Consider the following 10,000-nt stretch of genomic DNA (forward strand, 5'->3'; position numbering starts at 1 on the left):
TATTATATATGTAGCCAAATCTTAAACAGTGAAGCTAGTGGACATGATAACTCAAGAAAAATTAGTTCTCAAATGGTGCAGGTAATGGTAAACTTATGCGAGCGAGAGTAATGTTTCACTTTGACCGCTAGAGGCGCCACCGTGTCATGGCAAGAGCAAAAATTTAACACTGAGTGGACCGTCCTCCTGGTGCAGAGTCCTTGGTTGCCAGCGAGTTTTGTCGTGAGGTCGTGCACGAGCGATTCTTGTGGCGGCGACTTTTCCTTAGTTCAACATGGATTTCGTAGAGGTACCATATGTTATATATATATAATTATATATATATATATATATATATATATATATATATATATATATATATATATATATATATATATATATATATATATATATATATATATATATATATATATATATATATACTCGTATATATATATATATATATATATATATATATATATATATATATATATATATATATATATATATATATATATATATATATATATATATATATATATATATATATATATATATATATATATATATATATATATCCAATGATTTTCAGATAAAAGTTTTCATACTAATCGGCATGAAATAGATTCATATTTTCTAAAAAATAAAAATAAAATGAAAAATTAATGACAAATAAATATTTTTATTCTAATCAGTATGGGAAGTAATTATTTATTTCATCTTTTTCATCCCATCACCCACAACAGCTGAGCCACAAGAGTCACTCGAGCGCGCGCTCTCATTTAAAATAATAGGTTTCATCAGTTACCAAAATCGTGTCTCGTAGCGTCGCTTGGAAAATGGGACCAGAGCGATTTTTTTCTTGACGCAGCCACAAAAGTGACCAGTGTCCGACCTTCCACTGGAACACGTGTTTCATTTTTAAATCAGTCGCTGCCACAAAAATCGCCGGCACAAAACTGCTCGTGCGCTCTTACTCTAAATAGATATGCTGAGCAGACCTTTACTGTCTTTCTTGTTGCAGGTGGTCTACGTGGCCAGGAACCCCAAGGACATGACCACCTCATTTTGGAACTTCTATAGCTCCACCAATGTTCACGAGTTCCGTGGCGACATCGATAGCTTTGCCAGGCTGATCATGAATGACGGAAGTAAGTGCTTAGAGGGAGAGTGAAACCCACAGTGATGACATCACGCACATCATGCATGTACATGTTCATCATATTCACACAGCTAAAACTTTCTCAACACGTTTTACTCTTCGTTACTTAAATAATTCTTCGTTCATCATCTCCTTTGCACCATTACTAATACCTCACGTGCTTTCCTCCCACCAAATATTATGCTAATGTTTCACGTGTAGGAAATTTATGCTTATAATTTAATAGCACACACACACACACACACACACACACACTTACATGAACATGTTTTGCCAATGATGCAAAGTTGCAAAGCAAAAAAATAATTATGAAAGCTTATGCAAGGAGCTACAGAAAGGCCTCACAGAACTCTATGAATGAAAAAAGAAATGGCAAATGGATTTTAATGTAGATAAATGTCATGTTATAAAATCTGGCAGAGATTTAGAGAGACCTGATTGGAATTACAAATTAGCTAACAACACAAATGAAGCATCTGAAAAGAAAAAAAAACTTAGGTATAATAATAAACAACAGGTTATCACCAGAAGAATATATAAATGATAAAGTAAGGAGCATCCATCATTTGTTGGCAAACATGAGGGTAGCATTCAGATGCATAGATGAGGAAATGGTTAAGAAAATAATCACAGCACTTGTAAGACCAACACTCGAATATGCAGCAGAAGTTTGGAATCCACATCTGGGAAAAAAAAAAAATGTTCAAAAGATACATAAAGTGCAAAGAACAGCTATAAAATGAGTACCAGGCTTGAAAGATCTTAGTTATGAAGAAGGACTTGACAAACTGAAGCTCCCAACACTACAGGAGAGACGAAAACGAGGTGACATGATCAAAATGAACAAATGAGTAGAAGGAAAAGAAAAGATTGATATCACAGATTTTGTGGTGTCTTAACAATCAACACTGAAAGGACACAGTAAGAAATTAAAAAAAAAAAAAAAAAAGAGCGAAGATATTTGAGGAAACAGTTTTCCTGACAGAGCAATCAATTAGTGGAATGTATTGACTGACGAAGCTGTGTGTGGAAGGCGCATTCATAGTTTTAAAGATAAATATGACAAATTAACTTTAAAAGATGTGGAATGAAGAGTTTGACTCAGTCCTGTAAAAATACACTTGGGTAAGAACAAACGTAAAAAAAAAAACACACCCGAACATGCATTCACACACACACACACACACACACACACACACACACACAGAGTTTGATCGTATCTCGTTGCTTGACTGCATGGTCATAAGTTCGAGGAAGAGGTGTCTCGCAACTCAACTGAAGCCGAAGGCAGCAATTCTGTTCTGTTTGTGTGGCCATTGGGGAAGGGAAGGCTAAGGATTACGCTTCTCCTGTGTTGTGTATGTTTGTGTGAGGATCTGTGCTGTGCTGTGCTGTGCTGTGTGTGTGTGTGTGTGTGTGTGTGTGTGTGTGTGTGTGTGTGTGTGTGTGTGTGTGTTTGTGTGTATGTGTGTGTGTGTGTGTGAGAGAGAGAGAGAGAGAGAGAGAGAGAGAGAGTCGTACTACAATTAAATTATTTTTAGTGATCTATTGTCCGTACTGGCCACACGTGATGGCTGCGTGGGAGAAGAGACACCATCCCAACCTGCACTTCGTCTTCTACGAGGATCTGATATCTGACATCATGCATGAGCTGAGGAAGATTAACGAATTCTTGGGAGCGGGACTGAGCGAGGAGAAACTTGAGGCCGTGAGTGTTCAGCTGAAACGTGGGACTCACGATAATATTGACCCTGTGTGGCGTGGCAGAGAGTGCACCTTTCGAGTTATACTGATATGTTTTATATCAAGGCTATTTTAATCTTCCGGCGGACTTACAATAAAATTGCTTAAATGTCTCCTCCAGATAAAGCGGCACATATCGTTTTCCTCCATGAAGTCTCGAGTTGGAACCTTGCCCGGCAACCCATTTAAGAAGGAACAAGACAAAACTGTCTTTTTCAGAAAGGGTGGGTATCTTTTGTTATAAAAAAATCTGAATAACTTTACTCTTTCCATTACACTAATTGTATACCACCGATTTTATCTTTATTTTAAAGAAATAAAACATTATACTGTGCATGTTGCAGGCATCGTGGGCGACTGGAAGAACAACTTCTCGCCGGAGCTGCAGGAGGAGATGGACCAGTGGATCAAAAAGAACCTGACGGATACTGACCTGAACTTGAGTTGGGCCTTGGCGGAGTGACCCGCCTCCTGAAGTGGTGTCATTTCTACCGGCAGTATTGTTCAGCTCACCTGTAATACCCATGATGTTGGTGATGCTGAAAATTATACTACTAATAATGATAATAATAATATCAATAATATTAAATTTCCTTTGCGCAATTTTTAATGTTTTCCAGTTTTACTTACGTGGTTAATGATACTGCTGTACATTTTTCAATGTGAATAAAGAATACTGAACTGAACTGAATAATAATAATAATAATAATAATAATAATAATAATAATAATAATAATAATAATAATAATAATAATACAACAACAACAACAAAACAACAATTATATATATATATATATATATATATATATATATATATATATATATATATATATATATATATATATATATATATATATATATATATATATATATATATATATATATATATATATATATATCACACTCAAACAATTTCGAGGACCAGTTATGCTCTTGGTTATGGTCTCGAGGGCCATCACTGATTTTGTAATTATATACCACCAAGAGTGAAGTTTACAGCTTATTTTGCTGGTTAATCTGTTTTACCAAAAATATATTATTTGGTTTTATCTGAACTTACACATGTAAAACTAGTCTTGCCTAATAAAAAAAATCTCTAATAAACAGAATACTAATTAATATTACAAAGAAAGAAAAAAAAACAATAATCTGGGGATACAGTTACTACAGGCTATTACTGGCATTCTTTGAGATGTGAAACAAAATAGAGGAAAAAAGTTTCATAGTTACACCACCACACAACACCAAACCACGTATCACACCCAGCAGCGCCACAAGCCACATCACATCCATCCACATCACCCAAAGCCGCATCACACTTTACATCACACCCAGCCACGCCACACCACTCATATCGCACCCACTTACGCCACACAGTTACGTCACACCACACACCACAACTAGCCATACAATAACCTGTATCACAGTCATACCACACGAAGCCACACCACAACTAACATCACACTTAGCCACATCACAACCTACATCCCACCCTCCTCACCACGTCACACAACAACCAACCACGCCTCACCACATATAGCACCCAACCACACCATGGACGCAAAGCCACACCATGCCACGCATCACACCAGCCACACAACGGTCCATACCACACCCAGTCATCCAATGATCCATGTTACTCCCAACAACATCACATACCACTTGCGTAACAAGAGCCACACAGCAAACCATGCCAGTCATACCAGAGAAAACCGCATTAAACTGCTCATCACACCCAGCCACACAACAACCAGCGTGACACAGCCATACCGCAATAAAAAAAATAAATAAAAAAATTCACTGTTGTCATGATCGCTTACTTACTTACGATCGTACAATCCCGGTTATCTTTCCAAAGAAGTGGACGTTACACTGATCCCAGAAAGTTTTAAAGGTCTGGATTTTTTAAAAGCTTCGAGTGCCTACCCAACCTATCCGAAATCGCCAGAATTACACCCTCTCACTCTACCTTTACCTTGAAACAGCACACCTGGAATCACCTCTAATACCAGATTAATATTGGGGGAGTAGAAAACACGATTATTCTATGTTACAACCACATATATTAATACTAATGATAATTCACAAACAACATGAGGTAGTACACATTACTACATGACGTACTCGTCACTTCACACAACACCAGAACCCATTTACATCTCCACCAGTCACAGAAATATTTCCCTCGACCGCAGGAATTTACTCAGACACCATTACAGCGTCCCCAGACAATAATTCCCGTATTTCACCTCCTCAAGCCTCACAGGATATCACCATCATCACCAAAGATTACCCATAACATGATAACATCATCCCCGAAATCACCAATACACCACAACACCAGCTTTCAAGGTCAACACCTCAACCTCCACTCAGTATTACTTATAATTATAGAATGGACACTTTTTTGTAATCCTACACTGCACCTGTAAACTCCTTCCCATTGTACATACCGTATATTTCAGCATATAAGACAACACTTGAATCATCCTAAAAAAGAAAAAAAGGAGGTTGTCCTATTTGCCAGATACAAAAACAATGACCTTAAAATTTTACACAAAATACCATTGTAAACAAATAACAATCATATATTACAACTTTTGGGGAAGTTAGACAAAGAAAATAGGAATCCATTTTGAGAAAATGCATTGAAATGTATATCCATTCAAAAGTGTGCAAACAAAATTTAATGTTGTACAACTACAAACCTCTGTTGACATTGTATATGAATGGATAAAGCAGGAGGCTGTGTGAATATTCCTCACTTTTTCCCAAAGCTGAAGAAGGAGCTATATAAAGGTCTTCAAGGCATGGAACCCCAAGCTAAGCAGTTAAGGAAAGCAAACAGGGGGGTATGATGAATCTCTCCAAATTGTAGTGTTGCAGATGGACGAAGTCCATATACTGAGAAAAAAAATTCAAGAGCATCGGTGTATCTAATCAAAAGAAACATATATATATATATATATATATATATATATATATATATATATATATATATATATATATATATATATATATATATATATATATATATATATATATATATATATATATATATATATATATATATATATACACTACTGAAAACACCTAAACAAACCCTTGCCTTGCACTGCCTGCGTTTGTCAAGCTGACGGCTGTAATCTTATATATATATATATATATATATATATATATACATATATATATATATATATATATATATATATATATATATATATATATATATATATATATATATATAAGATTACAGCCGTCAGCTTGACAAACGCAGGCAGTGCAAGGCAAGGGTTTGTTTAGGTGTTTTCATATATATATATATATATATATATATATATATATATATATATATATATATATATATATATATATATATATATATATATATATATATATATATATATAAGATTACAGCCGTCAGCTTGACAAACGCAGGCAGTGCAAGGCAAGGGTTTGTTTAGGTGTTTTCAGTAGTGTCACTGACAAGTCAAACACTTTGCTCGCAAGGTTAACGGAAGCATACGTGCCCAACAGAGCATATGCTTTTCCAGGCCCTAAAGGCAGACAACCAATTGGCAAGTAGTAGAACATCAGAATATCATTTAAGCTCCTGTAGGAATGTATTTTAAAGAATAAAATATAGAATATAAAGCTTTTTGAGACTGAAAAAGTGGTTGTTGTATAAAGAATGATTTGGTAGTTTGGGTGTCATATTAAACCACCGATATCAGCTAAAACCATTAAAATCAAACTGAAATTTGGGGGTCGTCTTATCAGAAAGTGGTCTTATCCACAAAAATATACAGTATATACTACTTTATATTTGTTTCCTTAAAAAGTTGTGTTAAAGATGTGCATTTAGTGCTTATGACTGAGAACTGTGCTAAATATGATGAGCAAATAGTGGCTGGAAGCACAGATCCAAAGTATTTGCATATTGATTGCTATTTTGATTTAGGATTTATAAATTCATATTTATGATCATTATTTTATTGCTAGATTCCTCACAGGTCAGTAGAGGTCTCTCTCTCTCTCTCTCTCTCTCTCTCTCTCTCTCTCTCTCTCTCTCTCTCTCTCTCTCTCTCTCTCTCTCTCTCTCTCTCTCTCTCTCTCTGGAGAGAGAATGTTCCTTAGAAAATATATGAGGTGTAGGTAAACAAATAGGTGTAGTTTTAATTCAACAGCCTTATTATCAAGATGTATGCATAAAAGATGCTGCCTTTCAGATGATGAGGGTTCTGATCTGAAGAACCTTCATATTTCATACATAGAGTCTACAGTATGCCTTATCAGCTTGAGACTGCAATTTGATAAAAGATCAGTGTGATAATGCTTGACAGGTAAGGAACTGTTAGTTTTACATAAGTGGTTCAACTAGCTATTACACTACCTTCTCGGTATGATACTCATTTTATATTTTGTTTTTATTATTGTTACAGAATTATGTCATATAATATGGTGATACCTACAGCTACAGTATGACATATTTATACAGTATTACATCTGGTTTTGCATAGATTCATAAGGAACATGGGCATCTTATGTGTTATCTGCTGAAACAGTTTGGGCTTCACTAAGTACACAATATCGGAATTATTTTTGCCATGGAGACTCGTCTTTCTATTTTTCATCAGTTGCACATTCTACTGCATATGTCTGTCTCCAGGTTCATTAGTGTCCCTGTGCATCTCAAGTTCATATAAATCACTTTCTGATCTAATTTTGTGACATTTTGTCACCATAGGGTTCTTGACCACTTCCTACAGATACTCTAGCTAAATTAGTATAGTGTCTGATGTACAGTGCTTTTTATGGACAGTGCAGCCTAACAAATAGTTGTCATGAAAGTGTTCTAATGTGCTTCATTTGTCTTGTGGGTTCTGTAGTTTATTGTGTTACCTGCATCCTCATAGCTATTAAAACTGCACTGTCTTGGACACCATATCTTTGGTGATTTTTAACTCCATCCTTTGAGGAGTACATTACAATGATAAGTATCCCTTGATGAACAGTAATGCTTTGCATTGAACATATTTAAAGAGATCTGAAAGACTTCCTGCTTACAGGATCTCACCTGTCTATCAAAAGCATATATTATAGTTCATGAAGACAATGGTTAGGTATTATTACATTGTGTTTGATGCATTCTAGTATACATTGCTAGATGTTCTTTTAGTATAAAACCAGAGCAGCTCTTGCTCAGTTGTGAATATATGGTCTTGCTTTTATTTGTAAAAGCATTTCTTCAAACAGACATTTCTCCATATTTTCCTACACAAGGAATGAGGCTAGTGATAATATTTTTCCTTTTTTTTTTGTTCTGTGTGTGTGTGTGTGTGTGTGTGTGTGTGACCAGATATATATATATATATATATATATATATATATATATATATATATATATATATATATATATATATATATATATATATATATATATATATATATATATATATATATATATATATATATATATATATATATATATATATATATATATATATATATATAAAATATTTTTCCTTTTTTTTGTTCTCTGTGTGTGTGTGTGTGTGTGTGTGTGTGTGACCAGATGTATATATATATATATATATATATATATATATATATATATATATATATATATATATATATATATATATATATATATATATATATATATATATATTGTGTGTGTAGCAGGGGGATGAGAAAAACTGGCAGAGACAACTCAGAATGCCTGACTTTGTAGAAGCTGTTTTAGCTTGAGATGAGATATGGAGTCTCCAGTTTAGATTATTAGTAATCATAAAGGATTGACTGAGGATGTTCAGTGTAGAGGAGAGGGGCAGCTGAGTGACATTACAGAAGAGGGAATAGTTGAGTTGATAGATGGAGGAATTGAGTTTTTGAGGCATTGAACAATAATTATTTTGCTCTGCTCCAAACAGAAATTCGAGAGATTAGAAGTTTGGCGTTCTGTGACTTCCCTGCATGAACTGTTTAATTCCTGTTAGGTTGGATGCTTATGAAAATACATGTCAAAGTGCCCGTCCTATCCCGCGGAAGCTGTGGGACAGAAGTTGCATCACCTGCTGGTGAACGGTGGCCAGATAGAATGTTATTCCCATAATGAATGATCGTTGCCTTCCGATTTCGTTCGGAATTCATTTTTTTTTTTTTTCTACTGACGTTCTTATGAAATTTTTATGTATATTAATGTTTATTACTCTAAATTCATAGCATTCGTGTCTCAGGGAGCCATGGCTTCATTCCGTGAACTGAGTGTTACATTATAAAAAAGGAAAAAATATCGAGAACGAAGTATAAAATTTCATTCGTTCAAGGTCGACATTATAAAGCAGTATGGTGAGGCGCGTTATCTTTACAAGATGACAATCTCACACAACAACAGCGTTGATTCACAAGCACAAATCCAGAACGCAGTTGCAGTAAGTACAAGTCAGAATTGTCATCTCCCAGGAAAAGAGTATCTTCTGGAAACATTTAAAAGGTAAATACAATCATCTATAACGGTTGCCCACCGTCCGCTGGTTAACTTATTTATAAATTTCTCTCTTTCCGTTATTATAACTCTCTCTCTCTCTCTCTCTCTCTCTCTCTCTCTCTCTCTCTCTCTCTCTCTCTCTCTCTCTCTCTCTCTCTCCGTTACACAACATTTGAAAAGAAGTCATATACATAAAAATGGAGGCGGTATCTTATTGTATATATTGCGTTTCGAGCAAGGTGCCCGTTACCAGAAAGATATAGATAAATTAGAACGAGTTCAGCGTAGAGTAACAAAACTTGTACCAAACCTAAGAAACAAACCATGCGAAGAGCGTCTTAAATAATTAAATTCATTCCCATTAACACAAAGAAGACTAAGGGCTACTTAATACAGGTGTTTAAAATCATCAAAAACATTGATAACATGGACTGCAGTAAATATTTCACGATAGATTTTTCAAATTACACGCGAGAAAATGGTTGCAAAATTGTTGGGAAATTCTTAAAATCTCATGATTTTTTATTTATTTATTTTTTTTTTTTCCTCCGCCGTGTAGTTAATCTATGGAATGGGCTTCCTCAAGACTTGATAGACTGCAACACCGTAGAGGCTTTTAAATGCCG

The 10,000-nt window shown here is 34.8% G+C and overlaps 2 protein-coding genes across 4 annotated transcripts in view; both read left to right on the top strand.

Annotated features, from left to right (window-relative positions):
* The window catches only part of LOC135106905 (sulfotransferase 1B1-like), a 14,097-nt gene extending 10,527 nt beyond the window's left edge, over nucleotides 1-3,570 (top strand). The window contains exons 8-11 of the mRNA XM_064016326.1: nucleotides 1,004-1,130; nucleotides 2,683-2,849; nucleotides 3,006-3,108; nucleotides 3,229-3,570. Coding sequence (XP_063872396.1) covers nucleotides 1,004-1,130; nucleotides 2,683-2,849; nucleotides 3,006-3,108; nucleotides 3,229-3,347 — 516 coding nt within the window. The 3' untranslated portion in view covers nucleotides 3,348-3,570. The remainder of the gene's footprint in view (nucleotides 1-1,003; nucleotides 1,131-2,682; nucleotides 2,850-3,005; nucleotides 3,109-3,228) is intronic.
* Nucleotides 3,571-9,239: 5,669 nt separating this feature from the next.
* Nucleotides 9,240-10,000, top strand: part of LOC135110049 (sulfotransferase 1A1-like) — a 9,863-nt gene continuing 9,102 nt past the window's right edge. For all 3 annotated transcript variants that reach the window (XM_064022035.1, XM_064022024.1, XM_064022029.1), the window contains exon 1: nucleotides 9,240-9,380. The gene's annotated coding sequence lies outside the window, so the exon portion shown is untranslated. The remainder of the gene's footprint in view (nucleotides 9,381-10,000) is intronic.

The sequence above is a fragment of the Scylla paramamosain genome, chromosome 2, assembly GCF_035594125.1.
Source record: "Scylla paramamosain isolate STU-SP2022 chromosome 2, ASM3559412v1, whole genome shotgun sequence".
In the NCBI taxonomy this organism is placed as follows: Eukaryota; Metazoa; Arthropoda; class Malacostraca; order Decapoda; family Portunidae; genus Scylla; species Scylla paramamosain.